The following is a 16,981-nucleotide window of genomic DNA, read 5'->3' as shown; positions in this document are numbered from 1 at the left end:
AGACACTTCTCAATACAGTGTACCCACAAACACTTCGCAATACACTGCATCCAGCAACACCTCTCGATACACTGTACCCACAAACACGTCTCGATACACTGTACCCACAAACACTTCTCGATATGCTGTACCCACAAACATTTCTCAACACATTGTACCCACAAACACTTCTCGATACAGTGTACCCACAAACATCTCTCAATACACTGCATCCAGCAACACCTCTCGATACACTGTACCCACAAACACGTCTCGATACACTGTACCCACAAACACTTCTCGATATGCTGTACCCACAAACATTTCTCAACACACTGTACCCACAAACACTTCTCAATACACTGCATCCAGCAACACTTCTCGATACACTGTACCCACAAACACTTCTCAATACACTGCATCCAGAAACACCTCTCGATACACTATACCCACAAACACTTCTCAATACACTGCATTCAGCAACACCTCTCGATACACTATACCCACAAACACTTCTCAATACACTGCATCCAGCAACACCTCTCGATACACTGTACCCACAAACATTTCTCGATACACTGTACCCACAAACACCTCTCGATACACTGTACCCACAAACACTTCTCAATACACTGTACCCACAAACACTTCTCAATACACTGCATCCAGCAACACCTCTCGATACACTGTACCCACAAACACCTCTCAATACAGTATACACGCAAATACTTCTCAATACACTGCATCCAGAAACACCTCTCGATACACTGTACCCACAAACACTTCTCGATACAGTATACACGCAAATACTTCTCGATGCACTTTACCCACAAACACTTTTCAACACACTGTACCCACAAACACTTCTCGATACAGTGCATCCAGAAACACCTCTCGATACACTGTACCCACAAACACCTCTCGATACACTGTACCCACAAACACCTCTCGATACACTGTAGCCACAAACACGTCTCGATACACTGTACCCACAAACACTTCTCGATATGCTGTACCCACAAACATTTCTCAACACATTGTACCCACAAACACTTCTCGATACAGTGTACCCACAAACATCTCTCAATACACTGCATCCAGCAACACCTCTCGATACACTGTACCCACAAACACGTCTCGATACACTGTACCCACAAACACTTCTCGATATGCTGTACCCACAAACATTTCTCAACACACTGTACCCACAAACACTTCTCAATACACTGCATCCAGCAACACTTCTCGATACACTGTACCCACAAACACTTCTCAATACACTGCATCCAGAAACACCTCTCGATACACTATACCCACAAACACTTCTCAATACACTGCATTCAGCAACACCTCTCGATACACTATACCCACAAACACTTCTCAATACACTGCATCCAGCAACACCTCTCGATACACTGTACCCACAAACATTTCTCGATACACTGTACCCACAAACACCTCTCGATACACTGTACCCACAAACACTTCTCAATACACTGTACCCACAAACACTTCTCAATACACTGCATCCAGCAACACCTCTCGATACACTGTACCCACAAACACCTCTCAATACAGTATACACGCAAATACTTCTCAATACACTGCATCCAGAAACACCTCTCGATACACTGTACCCACAAACACTTCTCGATACAGTATACACGCAAATACTTCTCGATGCACTTTACCCACAAACACTTTTCAACACACTGTACCCACAAACACTTCTCGATACAGTGCATCCAGAAACACCTCTCGATACACTGTACCCACAAACACCTCTCGATACACTGTACCCACAAACACCTCTCGATACACTGTAGCCACAAACACCTCTCAATACACTGCATCCAGAAACACCTCTCGATACACTGTACCCACAAACACTTCTCAATACACTGCATCCAGAAACACCTCTCGATACACTATACCCACAAACACTTCTCAATACACTGCATTCAGCAACACCTCTCGATACACTATACCCACAAACACTTCTCAATACACTGCATCCAGCAACACCTCTCGATACACTGTACCCACAAACACCTCTCGATACACTGTACCCACAAACACTTCTCAATACACTGCATCCAGAAACACTTCTCGATACACTGTACCCACAAACACTTCTCAATACACTGCATCCAGAAACACCTCTCGATACACTATACCCACAAACACTTCTCAATACACTGCATTCAGCAACACCTCTCGATACACTGTACCCACAAACACTTCTCAGTACACTGCATCCAGCAACACCTCTCGATACACTGTACCCACAAACACCTCTCGATACACTGTACCCACAAACACTTCTCAATACACTGCATCCAGAAACACTTCTCGATACACTGTACCCACAAACACTTCTCAATACACTGCATCCAGAAACACCTCTCGATACACTATACCCACAAACACTTCTCAATACACTGCATTCAGCAACACCTCTCGATACACTGTACCCACAAACACTTCTCAATACACTGCATCCAGAAACACCTCTCGATACACTATACCCACAAACACTTCTCAATACACTGCATTCAGCAACACCTCTCGATACACTGTACCCACAAACACTTCTCAATACACTGCATCCAGAAACACCTCTCGATACACTGCATCCAGCAACACTTCTCGATACACTGCATCCACAAACACCTCTCGATACACTGTACCCACAAACACTTCTCGATACACTGTAGCCACAAACACCTCTCAATACACTGTACACACAAACACCTCTCGATACACTGTACCCACAAACACCTCGCGATACACTGTACCCACAAACAGTTCTCAATACACTGCATCCAGAAACACCTCTCAATACACTGTACCCACAAACACCTCTCGATACACTGTAGCCACAAACACCTCTCGATACACTGTACCCACAAACACTTCTCGATACACTGTAGCCACAAATACCTCTCAATACACTGCATCCAGCAACACCTCTCGATACACTGTACCCACAAACACCTCTCGATACACTGTACCCACAAACACTTCTCAATACACTGCATCCAGAAACACTTCTCGATACACTGTACCCACAAACACTTCTCAATACACTGCATCCAGAAACACCTCTCGATACACTATACCCACAAACACTTCTCAATACACTGCATTCAGCAACACCTCTCGATACACTGTACCCACAAACACTTCTCAGTACACTGCATCCAGCAACACCTCTCGATACACTGTACCCACAAACACCTCTCGATACACTGTACCCACAAACACTTCTCAATACACTGCATCCAGAAACACTTCTCGATACACTGTACCCACAAACACTTCTCAATACACTGCATCCAGAAACACCTCTCGATACACTATACCCACAAACACTTCTCAATACACTGCATTCAGCAACACCTCTCGATACACTGTACCCACAAACACCTCTCGATACACTGTACCCACAAACACCTCACGATACACTGTACCCACAAACAGTTCTCAATACACTGCATCCAGAAACACCTCTCAATACACTGTACCCACAAACACCTCTCGATACACTGTAGCCACAAACACCTCTCAATACACTGTACCCACAAACACTTCTCGATACACTGTAGCCACAAATACCTCTCAATACACTGTACATACAAACACCTCTCGATACAGTGTATCACAAACACTTCTCAATACACTGTACCCACAAACACTTCTCGATACAGTATACACGCAAATACTTCTCGATGCACTTTACCCACAAACACTTTTCAACACACTGTACCCACAAACACTTCTCGGTGCACCGGACCCAGAAACACTTCTCGATATGCTGTACCCACAAACTCTTTTCAACACACTGTACCCACAAACACCTTTCAACACACTGTACCCACAATCACTTTTCAACACACTGTACCCACAAACTCTTTTCAACACACTGTCCCACAAACACCGCTCGATACACTGTACCCACAAACACCTCTCGATACACTGCATCCAGAAACACCTCTCGATACACTGCATCCAGCAACACCTCTCGATACACTGCATCCAGCAACACCTCTCGATACACTGTACCCACAAACACCTCTCAATACACTGTTCCCACAAACACCTCTCGATACACTGTACCCACAAACACCTCTCAATACACTGTACCCACAAACACCTCTCAATACACTGTACCCACAAACACTTCTCAATACACTGCATCCAGAAACACCTCTCAATACACTGTACCCACAAACACCTCTCGATACACTGTACCCACAAACACCTCTCGATACACTGTACCCACAAACACCTCTCGATACACTGTACCCACAAACACTTCTCGATACACTGTACCCACAGACGCTTCTCGATACACTGTACCCACAAACACTTCTCGATACACTGTACCCACAAACACTTCTCGATACAGTATACACGCAAATACTTCTCGATACACTTTACCCACAAACACTTTTCAACACACTGTACCCACAAACACTTCTCGGTGCACCGGACCCAGAAACACTTCTCGATATGCTGTACCCACAAACTCTTTTCAACACACTGTACCCACAAACACCTTTCAACACACTGTACCCACAAACACTTCTCAATACACTGCATCCAGAAACACCTCTCAATACACTGTACCCACAAACACCTCTCGATACACTGTACCCACAAACACTTCTCGATACACTAGCCACAAACACCTCTCAATACACTGTACACACAAACACCTCTCGATACACTGTACCCACAAATACCTCTCAATACACTGTACCCACAGACGCTTCTCGATACACTGTACCCACAAACACCTCTTGATACACTGTACCCACAAACACTTCTCAGTACACTGCATCCAGAAACACCTCTCAATACACTGTACCCACAAACACCTCTCGATACACTGTACCCACAAACACTTCTCGATACACAAGCCACAAACACCTCTCAATACACTGTACACACAAACACCTCTCGATACACTGTACCCACAAATACCTCTCAATACACTGTACCCACAGACGCTTCTCGATACACTGTACCCACAAACACCTCTCGATACAGTATACACGCAAATACTTCTCGATACACTTTACCCACAAACACTTTTCAACACACTGTACCCACAAACACTTCTCGGTGCACCGGACCCAGAAACACTTCTCGATATGCTGTACCCATAAACACCTTTCAACACACTGTACCCACAAACTCTTTTCAACACACTGTACCCACAAACACCTTTCAACACACTGTACCCACAAACACCTTTCAACACACTGTACCCACAAACTCTTTTCAACACACTGTATCCACAATCACTTTTCAACACACTGTACCCACAAACACCGCTCGATACACTGTACCACAAACTCTTCTTGATACACTGTACCACAAACTCTTCTCGATAAACTGTCCCATAATCACTGCTTTATACACTGTACCCATAAACACCTCTCAATACACTGTACCCACAAACACTGCTCAATACACTGTCCCACAAACACTTCTCGATACACTCTACCTGCAAACACTCTTTGGTATACCTGTCCCTGTAAACATCTTTTGAGACACCTGTACCTGCAACCATTCTTTGGTATACCTCTACCTGCAAACCTCTCAATTTGCATGTAACTTCAAACACTATTCAGGGCATGCTAATCTGCAAATACCCGTCATTATACCTGTGCCTGCAAATACTTCTCTGTATGTTTCTCCTCAGTCTCTCGGGCTGATCTGTTCCCTGTAAGAACACTATTCCCGATGCCCTATGCTGCTCTTGCTCACGTATTTGCTTTGTTTGGCCCCTTGCTCTGCACTGTAACCAATCACTGTTTTGGCGATGTACCATTTGTCAATGCTCTCTGTTGATTATTCTTGTGTCTACTATGTACGTATTGTGTACCTTCCTCGGTCGCAGAAAAATACTTTTCACTGTACCTCGGTACATGTGACAATAAATCAAATCAATCAAATCAAGTCTTTTGTGTTGTGGTAAGCTTGTGATGATCAGTTTGAGGCTCTCCCCCCCCCCCCCCCCCCCCACCACCACCTTAAAATCTTTCGGCTGTTGGCCTCCATTTTGCCCATGATAACATTTTGAATGTACTGAAACCAGTTTCAGGGCCTCATAGTACACCAATCTTTCTCAGTTTTGACTGAATGTACGGAGAACAGATAAAAGGAATAATCCGTTTATCCCATTTGCTCCTGCGGCTCTTACCTTAAACCCAATGTCTCCTTTCTTGCAGCAAAGGCAGGCGAGCATGAGGAAGATGAAGGTGAAAAGACCAGAAAAAGACACTGCTACCACAGCAAGGGAGGAGGACCACGTGAGTTCACCAATCGGCATCCCATCTGGTAAAACAGAAACGCAGACAAGACATTGTAGTAAACTTGTCAGAATTATCAATGTGACGTTCAACTGTTTTGAAATGAAGCTTATTGTCAGAAATAATTGTTGTTGTCGTAACATACCCGCCGTTATTGAATTACTGTCATGGACTCCCAAATGTTTACAGAGCCAGAATCATAATCAATTTGCTGAAAAGGAACGGCGGTATTGTCAATGGACTAGAATCCAGAGACCCAGGGAAGTGCTCCAGGGGGACCCGGGTTCGAATCCCACTGTGGCAGGTGTCGAAAAATGAATTAAATAAAAATCTGGAATTAAAAGTCTAAAAGGTGACCATTGCCGATTGTCAAAAAAAAAAACCATTATGCTCACGAATGTCCTCTAGGGCAGGAAATCTGCCACCCTTAGCTGGTCTGGCCCACATGTGACTCCAGATCCACAGCAATATGGTTTACTCTTAAATGGCCTTGCAAGCCACTCATTTAAAGGGCAATTAGGGATGGGCAACAAATCTGGCCCAGCCAATGGCCAACGAATAAAAAAACTTATTGACTACAAATATGTGGATGTGTGTGATGAATTTACATACATTTGAAATGCACAATCTCGTTGTTGCTTGTTCTCTCAAGTTGGACCTGTGGCATAATGGCCATCAAAATGGTGCCAGGATTATATCTTGCTGGAGGAAGTTATACATCTCGCAGTAAGGGGCAGGACTGGCCAATGAAACATATTTCCAATTTCAGTGTAAGTTCAGGCATTCTAAGGTCAGGTGCAAGAAAGGCAGAGAGAGAGAGAACAACACTTTGCCATTCCCCTGCCTTTTCCCTGTACCCCTACATATTGCTTCTATTCAAATTATCATCTAATATTCTCCTGAATGACTCGATTGAACCTTCCTCCACCACACTTCCAAACAGCGCATTCCAGACCCGAGCCACTCGCAGCGTGGCAAAGGTTTCTTTTCTCACATCACATTTGCATCTTTTGCAAATCACTTTAAATCTGTGCCCTCTCGTTCTTGATCCTTTTGCGAGTGGGAAAAGTTTCTCCCTGACTACTCTGTCCTGCCCCCCTCTCGAGTTTGTGCATCTCTGTCAACTCTCCTCTCAGCCTTCACCTCTCCAAGGAGAACAATTCCAACACTCCAATCTAAGCTCCGAATAGAATTTTCTCATCCCTGGACCCATTATTGTAAGCCTATTCTGCACTCCCTTCAACGTGTACACATCCTCCCTATAGTGTGGTGCCCATAATATTCCACCTGAAGTCTTGTATAAATTCAGCACAACCTCCTTGCCCTTGTACTCTATGCCCCAATAATAAAGCCCCAACTACTATATTCTTTATAAGACCTGAGACATAGGAGCAGAATTAGGCCATTCAGCCCATCAAGTCTGCTCTGCCATTCAATCATGGCTGATATTTTCTCATCCCCATTCTCCTGCCTTCTCCCCATAACCCCTGATCCCCCTATTAATCAAGAACCTATCTATCTCTGTCTTAAAGACACTCAGTGACTTGGCCTCCACAGCCTTCTGCGGCAAATAGTTCCACAGATTCACCACCCTCTGGCTGAAGAAATTCCTCCTCATTTCTGTTTTAAAGGATCGTCCCTTCAGTCTGTGGCTGTGCCCTTGGGTTCCAGTTTTTCCTACAAGTGGAAACATCCTCTCCATGTCCACTCTATCCAGGCCTCGCAGTATCCTGTAAGTTTCAATAAGATCCCCCCCTCATCCGTCTAAGCACAAGGCTAAATCACTGGCTTTGAAAGCAGGCCAAGGCAGGCCAGCTGCGCGGGTTCAATTCCCGTACCAGCCTCCCCGAACAGGCGCTGGAATGAGGTGACTAGCGACTTTTCACAGTAACTTCATTTGAAGCCTACTTGTGACAATAAGCGATTTTCATGTTCATAAACTCCAACAAGTACATACCCAGAGTTCTCAACTGCTTCTCATATGACAAGCTCTTCATTCCAGGGATCATTCTTGTGAACCTCCTCTGGACTCTGTCCAAGGCCAGCTCATCCTCCCTTAGATACGGGGCCCAAAACTGCTCACAATACTCCAAATGAGGTCTGACAAGAGCCTTATACAGCCTCAAACGTACATCCCTACTCTTTTATTCGCGCCCTCTCGACATGAATGCTACCATTGCATTTGCCTTTTGTGGTGAATGTAACTTAGTAATTCACACTGTATTTACCAATACCATTGTAAGCGCAGTAGCGTTATCCGACCACTAGGGGGAGTAGCTCTGTGAATGCTCAGGAGTTTGTACAGGGCTCCATCCTTGGCTCCGCCCACGACTCCTCCCCCTTGACTGCTGTATAAATAACCGTGTCCAGAGCCAGCCTGCAGTTCATCGAGAGTTCAATGGGTAACAGGCTGGCTCTGTAGTAAGTAGATTAAAACCACTGTTCATATCTTAAAGCACGTGTCTCGTGAATTGATGGTTCCATCACCTTTCTAACTGCCGAATGAACCTGCACATTAACCTTAAGAGAATCCTGAACCAGGACTCCCAAATCCCTTTATGCTTCTGATAGCTGAAGGCTTTTCCCATTTAGAAAGTGCCTATATTAATTGCTCTCTCCACCTGCCCTGCCACCTTCAATGATCTAGGCACAGACACACCCAGGCCCTTCTGCTCCTGCATCCCCTTAAGAATTTTACCCCTTATTTTATATTGTCTCTCCATGTTCCCCCTACCAAAATGCATCACCTCGCACTTCTCCATATTAAACTCCATCTGCCACCTGTCTGCCCACTGCACCTGCTGTCTACATCCTATTGAAGTTCTACGCTGTCCTCTTCACAGTTTACAATGCTTCCAAGTTTTCTGTCATCTGCAAACTTTGAAATTGTCCCTCAAACACCATATCTTAATTTTTATCAAGAAAAGCAAGGGTCCCAATATTGACCCCTGGGGAACACCATTGCAAACCTTCCTTTGGGCCAAAAAATATCCATTGACCGTTACTCTCTGCTTCCAATTTTACAGCCAATTTTGTATCAATGTTGCTACTGGCCCTTTTATTCCACAAGCTATAACCTTTCTCGCTAGTCTGTTGTGTGACACTGTATCAAATGTAATTTGGGGAAACCTCCCCTTGGCCTTTCACAAGAAGCGTTATCAAACTACGTTTGACACCCAGTTACATAGGAAAATAGACAAACAGATGATCAATGGTTGGGTCAAAGGAGTAAACTTTCAGGAGTGCCTTAAAGGAGAGTGGAGGGGGTAAAGTGGCCAGGCTCACCTCTGACAGGAATATCCCTCACCCAGCTTCGTTATTCCACCCATTCTCAATGCTGTCAACTTGCCAAGATTTAATTCATATTTGTTCAACCCGTTAAACTTTAAATGTCGGAGACCAGCCTTTGAATAACAAGACCAACAAGAACCTTAGTTGCCAGCACGTGCTGCCATTCCCGGAGATACTCACTCCGTCAATTCTCATAAAAAAGAATTAAAAAGGTATCCTGGATATAGGATTTGGAATCTTGCCAGTCGAGTTGCTGGCTGCTCTATCACTCTGATCAACATAACGCATCAGTTGTATTGATTATAGGGACGTAGCCCTGAGGAAAACCATAAATGTGAAATCAAACACGTGGTTATAAATTCCAGTCGAGGTGCAGTCAAGGCTGGATTTGCATCTTGCGGTAAGTTCCGAGCTAAAAGGGCAGCTGCTACACTGAATTCTTTATTAGTATGGCAAAGCGTTGGAACATCAGAAGAGTTCTTTATGAAACCAGGGACATTTAAGATGCAGTCGTTTAGACAGTGTCGCTGTCTTATTGGCGTCTGCACCGCAGAAATAGGCTGTTCTCGGAAGTTAACAGTGTGGTATCTAACTTCATTGCCATCAGAAATTCCAGGTCAGCTTTCCATGTCAAACAGCCGGTGGAAGAAGTGGCAGAGATTTGGGGCACCAACCAGTTCCACCCAGTTTCTTGCCCTTGATAGTCCTTCAGATAGAGGCTGATTGAGGGGTGGGACTATTGCATTTGTCAGGTAGGACCTCCAGAATGTGGGGCTACTGAGAAGGAATCTCTGTTGCGATTTGCCCATAAATAGCAAAAATTCACCCATAAAGAATAGCAACGTGAGGGGAGTTATTAGAGGTCAAACAGCATCTCTGGAAGGTCCTATGGTGCAGTGGGTAGCGTCTCTACCTCTGAGCCAGAAGCTCTGAGTGCGAGTCCCACCCCTGGACTTGATGGTCAAGGAAGGTGCGTTCGTAATGCATTCAACAGGTTGAGTTTGTCAACTTGCAAAATCATTCCAACAGGCCAATGGCTGGTGGTAAGAGCGGGAGAGACTACAGATCATGTGGCACGGAGCGGCACGGAGGCACAGTGGTTAGCACTGCTGCCTCACAGCGCTAGGGACCCGGGTTCAATTTTAGTCTTGGGTGACTGCCTGTTGGAGTCGGCACGTTCTCCCCGTGTCTGCGTGAGTTTCCTCCGGGTGCTCCGGTTTCCTCCCACAGTCCAAAGATGTGCAGGTTAGGTGGATTGGCCATGCTAAATTGCCCCTTAGTGTCCAAAGGCTGGATTCTGAGGATAGGGCGGGGTTGTGGGCCTAGGTAGGGGGTTCTTTCAGAGGGCCGATGGAGACTCTATGGGCTAAATGGCCTCCTTCTGCACTGTATGGATTCTATGCTTGATGTGGAGTGGCGCGCCTCAAGCCCCTGGCAACAGACTAGCGACCTGTTCCGGGAATTACTAGCTATGGAAATGGAGGAAAGTCTGCCTTGATGCACAACCAGATGATAGAAGAGAATTGGAATTGGAAATAGCACATCTTAAACTGAATTCAAGGAAAGAGTGGAAGGAGGACAGAAAATCAGTGAGAATTTTTCTTTGTAAACACACACAAAATGAAGCTGTGACTTTACAATCTGGGTTTTCCTATTGTGGAAAGCTGTTTTGGTAGCAATATTCAGACTTGTTTAATACCCCCAATAACCGAATAGAAGGGAACAAACATCTGGCAAAATTAAGAAAAGCACATTTTGTTTCAGATTACCCCTCTCCCAATGATTTCCATACAGATGCAAAGAGTGGGAACTCTGCCCTGTCGAGGATACAGTTCCAGTCAAGAGGGAGATTTGAAATACACTTTAGCAAAAACAAGTGATGTACAGATGAGGGATTTTTTTCAATGCCTTTTTATGGTGATGGATGGCGGCGGTCAAAGTGGGAAGAGGATCATTAATTCTGCCGCTGTCTAACCAGTTTACGTGAGTGGGTGTCAAGTGACTTCACGGAATGGAGGTCAATGAAAAAATAGCCTCGCAATCTTTATGGGAAAAATTAAAGCCTTCGCCAGTAACGTCCTGCCTTCCTCCGGGGAAGTGCTTGGACTTTCATTTCCTTTTTCCTGTGGCAGTCTATTTGTGTGACATTTCAATGGCCCCTTGTTATACTTGACCCATCTCGGCACCTCCCACAACAAGGGACTGAGATTTACTAAGAACATTTGCTGACAGCAATAACAGAATCTTGCTCGGGCGTCCTGAAGGACGTGGTATGTAGATGCTCCACCTCTTTTGCCTCTAGTTTTTATTGTTGTCACAAGTAGGCTTACATTAACACTGCAATGAAGTTACTGTGGAAAGCCCCTAGTTGCCACACTCCTGCGCCTGTTCGGGTACATAGAACATAGAACAGTACAGCACAGAACAGGCCCTTCGGCCCTCAATGTTGTGCCGAGCCATGATCACCCGACTCAAACCCACGTATCCACCCTATACCCGTAACCCAACAACCCCCCTTAACCTTACTTTTATTAGGACACTACGGGCAATTTAGCATGGCCAATCCACCTAACCCGCACATCTTTGGACTGTGGGAGGAAACCGGAGCACCCGGAGGAAACCCACGCACACAGGGGGAGGACGTGCAGACTCCACACAGACAGTGATCCAAGCCGGGAATCGAACCTGGGACCCTGGCGCTGTGAAGTACCTGTGCTAACCACTGTACTACCGGACCGCCCGTTGTCCATGTGGTCACTAGCTGACCCCTTTGTGAGCTTTCGCAGAAAGTTAACCATACAGAGCCTCATGACGGGACGAGATCTTGGACTGCATAAAGATCCAGGCATACACGGGACACCGATCAGGAGCAGAAAATCTGCTTGATATTGCCTCCCCTTAGCCCGGGGAGGATAAAGCCAATTGTAACAGCTGCTGAGATCATCTCACGCAGCATAGACCTAGTGCTCAAATCTGGACCCATCTGGCCTGAAGAATGAATTTCTCACAGGGAAATACTGTATTTAAAAAGCAGAGCATTTGATGATTATGAAGCACAACTTTCCTACAATATTAAATATTTGATTTTTCTCCCCCCAGGTTTTTGCAGAGAAAGATCCTGTTCAAATTGACTTCTATTTAGTCTTTGCTTTATAGTTTTATTTTGCTCCCATGTTGTAAAGATCTTTATCCCTTGCTTGTGCCATCCGAGAGCTTGGGCTCGATTCTAATCAGTATTACGCTCCCTTACCCGGGGCGCATCTCACTGAATATGAATGTGATGTGCCAATAAAGAACAGACCACAGCTGATTAGGACAAGTCTCTGGTGTCTGCAGAGCAGATCTGTCCATTTGGGTTTAGCTGGCAACATCCCACAGTGATGCACAATCCCCTGACTGTCCACTGTCTACAATGATGAAAGCCTTGCTCAGAGTAATGGCTGCAAACCATGACAGCTGAGTTTCCAACCAACCGGTACAATGGACAGAAAATGTTTGGCTGCTGGTTCATTGCAGCGACAACATGATACCCGGAATGGGGAAAGCCGCAATTTGCCCCATTCCACCCGCCTGCTGATTTCCTCCGGAATCCGGGCCCAGCTACCCTCTGGAACTACCTCCCTCTACACCTCTTTCCCCCTCCTTGAAGACACTTGCTAAAACTCACTGCTCACCTTATTATCTCCATGTGGCTGGCTGTCAAGTTTTTAATTTGGTAACACTTCTGTGAAGCGCCTGGAGATGTCGTATCGTGTTGAACACGCTACATCATAGAATTTACAGTGCAGAAGGAGGCCACTCGGCCCATCGAGACTGCACCGGCTCTTGGAAAGAGCACCCTACCCGAGGTCAACACCTCCACCCTATCCCCATAACCCAGTAACCCCACCCAACACTAAGGGAAATTATGGACACTAAGGGCAATTTATCATGGCCAATCCACCTAACCTGCACATCTTTGGACTGTGGGAGGAAACCAGAGCACCCGGAGGAAACCCACGCACACACAGGGAGGATGTGCAGACTGTTATTGGCATATAAGAGAGAGACATATTGTTAATCTCCCTGTAAAGGAAAAAAACAGGAACAAATGGGTTTATACAATCCTGTCAGATGAACCTGCAGTGACACAAACATTAGTTACTTGATGTATAAATATGATCCTGGGATCCCTGGGGATTATATTTCCTGGTAGTTGCTACAAAGACCTCTGGGCATTGTTTGCACAAGGAATTGGACCTGCTTCTAAGGCCCATTGTGATGTGTTACATTGTGACTCCATCGTGCAGAAAATTGATCATAATATTTGCAGAGTTTCTATTTCGATTCATTTGGAGCTCGGGACTGTAACCAAGCAGAATCTCTTTAGGGTATTCAACAGTTGCAAAGTCGCAGATTGTGAAACGCCCGCGGATGTCTTCCACTGAATTGTAAGCATGGTCAGCCACTCGATGAGATTCAGGACAGAGTGATGGAATACCCAGTGAGATAAAGTCACTTCTCTGGAGTCTGCTGGGCTGAGCTGGGATAATGACAATTGAAAGGAGTCCTTGTAGCTTTGTGAGAATGAGAGCGATGCTTGATTAGCCAATTCATCCATCAACAAGTTACGTCCAGTTACAGTACTGTTGGCTGGTAGAGAGATCTCAGTTTTGGCAAAGTTACCAGCTAAGTAAGGCAACGCGAGCAGAACACGTGAAACAAAATAAAACAGGAAGAATATGTGCGATCACGGACAACTGCATCCAACAGGAATCAAGGTTCAAAGCTGTGGTGAGCTGGGTTTTCCAATTGGTCAGCATTAAGGAGAGAAAGAGCATCGGTAAACCAACAATTTTACCACAGCAGCTATTTTCACTGCAGGCCATAAGCTCACCTTAAAAGAAAGTCTTGCGTTTAAATTGCGCCTTTCACAACCTCAGGATTTCTTAAAAGCCAATGAAATACTTCTGAAATGTAGCGGCTGTTGCTGGCACAGCCAAACTGCGCTCAGCACAAACATCAACTTGATAATGAGCAAATAAATCTGTTTTTTAATTTGTTTCTTGAGGACTAAGCATTGGCCAGCCCAGCCTCAGGCGAAGTGTGTATATGTGCTGGTCCTCAGCCCAGAAAGGGGGTCTCAATCTTCAGGGACTGCGCCACTATCTTCCTACCTCTTGTGGTCTTTTATCCAACTTCTCCCCAACCCCCTCTGCCCTGACCAACCAAAACCCCCCCTGCCCAATTTAGCGACTTCAGGAATCCCTTGAACCTTCTTCATCTTCCTCTTGCAGTCCCGGCAGCGGCCACTAATATACTGTTGGCGCTGCCGGGACCGATGGAGCTGCGGCCAATTCAGCCGAACCACCACCTCCCCAACCCAGTAGTATTCAGCTGGGTTTGAAGGGCAACCCCATGTAACACAGGAAAAGCTGAAAGGCAAAGACAGAAAGGGATAAATATTGGCCAGGACTCTCCTGCTCTTCTGCAAGATAGCACAATGGAATCTTTTACATGCCTCTGAGATGCCAAATGGGACCTCGGTATCCTGGTGGGGAGAGAAGAGGCGGGAGGCACACCCTGGACTTATCAGACTGTTGCTTAAACAAGTCTCCTGTAAAGAGTGCTCCAGTTGTGTCTAATTGGAATGGAACTTTTAAATATATATATCGAATATATAAGATCATAAGACACAGGAGCAGAATTAGACCACTCGACCCATCGAGTCTGCTCGCCATTCAATCATGGCTGATATTTTCTCATCCCCATTCTCCTGCCTTCTACCCATAACCCCTGATCCCCGTATTAATCAAGAACCTATCTATCTCTGTCTTAAAGACACTCAGTGATTTGGCCTCCACAGCCTTCTGCGGCAAAGAGTTCCACAGATTCACCACCCTCTGGCTGAAGAAATTCCTCCTCATCCCTGTTTTTAAGGATCGTCCCTTTAATCTGAGATTGTGTCCTCTGCTTCTAGTTTTTTCCACAAGTGGAAACATTCTCTCCACGTCCACTCTTTCCAGGCCTCGCAGTATCCTGTAAGTTTCAATAAGATCCCCCCTCATCCTTCTAAACTCCAACGAGTACAGACCCAGAGTCCTCAACCGTTCCTCATACAACAAGTCCTTCATTCCAGGGATCATTCTTGTGAACCTCCTCTGGACCCTTTCCAAGGCCAGCACATCCTTCCTTAGATACGGGGCCCAAAACTGCTCACAATACTCCAAATGGGACTGAACAGAGTTTTCGACAGCCTCAGAAGCCCATCCCTGCTCTTGTATTCTAGCCCTCTCGACATGAAAGCTAACATTGCATTTGCCTTCTTAACTGCCGACTGAACCTGCACATTAACCTTAAGAGAATCGTGAACAAGGACTCCCAAGTCCCTGTGTGCTTCTAATTCCCTAAGCATTTCCCCATTTAGAAATCTATTTTCCGGCGCCGTTTTCCGGGCGGGATTCACGCCACGCGGGTCGCAGGCCGCTAGCAGCGGCCCTCCCAGCGATTCTCCGGGCCCCGATGAGCCGAGCGGCCGTCTGTTTTTGGCCAGACCCGGCGGCGTGAATCACTCACCTCTGACACCGGCGGGACCTGGCAGGTAAGTCGGCGGCGGCGGTCCCCGGGGGGGGGGGGGGGGGGGGGGGGGACACGCTGGGGGATCCGACGCCAGGGGGGCCCACGTGGTGGCCTGGCCCGCGATCGGAGCCCACCAATCTGCGCGCGGGCCTGATCCGTGGGGGCACTCCTCTCTTCCGCACCGGCCCCTGTAGGGCTCCGCCATGGCCGCCGCAGAGAAGCCAACCCCTCGCGCATGCGCCAAAATACAGCGGCCGGTCTGCGAACGCGTGGACCAACGCCGGCGGTTCCGTGCATGCGCAAGATCACGCCGGCCCTTTGGCGCATGCGCGAACACGCGCCGTCTCTTTGCCACCGGCTGGAGTGGCGCCAACCCCTCCGCCGTCCACCTAACCCCCGAAGATGCGGAGAATTCCGCACTTTCGGGGGCTGTTGACGCTGGAATGATTGGCGCCGGTTCTCCCGCTGGCGTGGGGAATTAGTTCCCAGAAGGGAGAACCCTGGCCCGTGCCTCCGTTCCTCCTTACAAAGTGCTTAACCTCAAACTTTTCCAAATTGTATTCCATCTGCCTTGTCTTTGCCCACTCTCCTAGCCTGTCCAAATCCTTCTGCAGCCCGCCTGTTTCCTCAATACTACCTGCCCTCTGCAGATCTTTGTATCATCTGCAAACTTAACAACAGTGCCTTCAGTTCCTTCCTCCAGATCATTAATGTATATTGTGAAAAGTTGTGGTCTCAACACAGACCCCTGAGGCACACCACTAGTCACTGGCTGCCATCCTGAAAAATACCCCTTTATCCCCACTCTCTGCCTTCTGCCAGTCAGCCAA

General features: G+C 46.5%; 1 protein-coding gene across 6 annotated transcripts in view; it reads right to left on the bottom strand.

Annotated features, from left to right (window-relative positions):
• The window catches only part of aatkb (apoptosis-associated tyrosine kinase b), a 332,408-nt gene that overhangs the window by 129,285 nt on the left and 186,142 nt on the right, over window positions 1-16,981 (bottom strand). For all 6 annotated transcript variants that reach the window (XM_038776388.1, XM_038776389.1, XM_038776391.1 and 3 more), the window contains exon 2: window positions 6,194-6,327. In XM_038776388.1, coding sequence (XP_038632316.1) covers window positions 6,194-6,322 — 129 coding nt within the window. In that variant the 5' untranslated portion in view covers window positions 6,323-6,327. The remainder of the gene's footprint in view (window positions 1-6,193; window positions 6,328-16,981) is intronic.

This window comes from Scyliorhinus canicula, chromosome 18 (genome assembly GCF_902713615.1).
Source record: "Scyliorhinus canicula chromosome 18, sScyCan1.1, whole genome shotgun sequence".
Classification (NCBI taxonomy): Eukaryota; Metazoa; Chordata; class Chondrichthyes; order Carcharhiniformes; family Scyliorhinidae; genus Scyliorhinus; species Scyliorhinus canicula.
The sequence above is the reverse complement of the archived record's forward strand: the minus strand, read 5'-3'. Positions and strand labels throughout refer to the sequence as shown.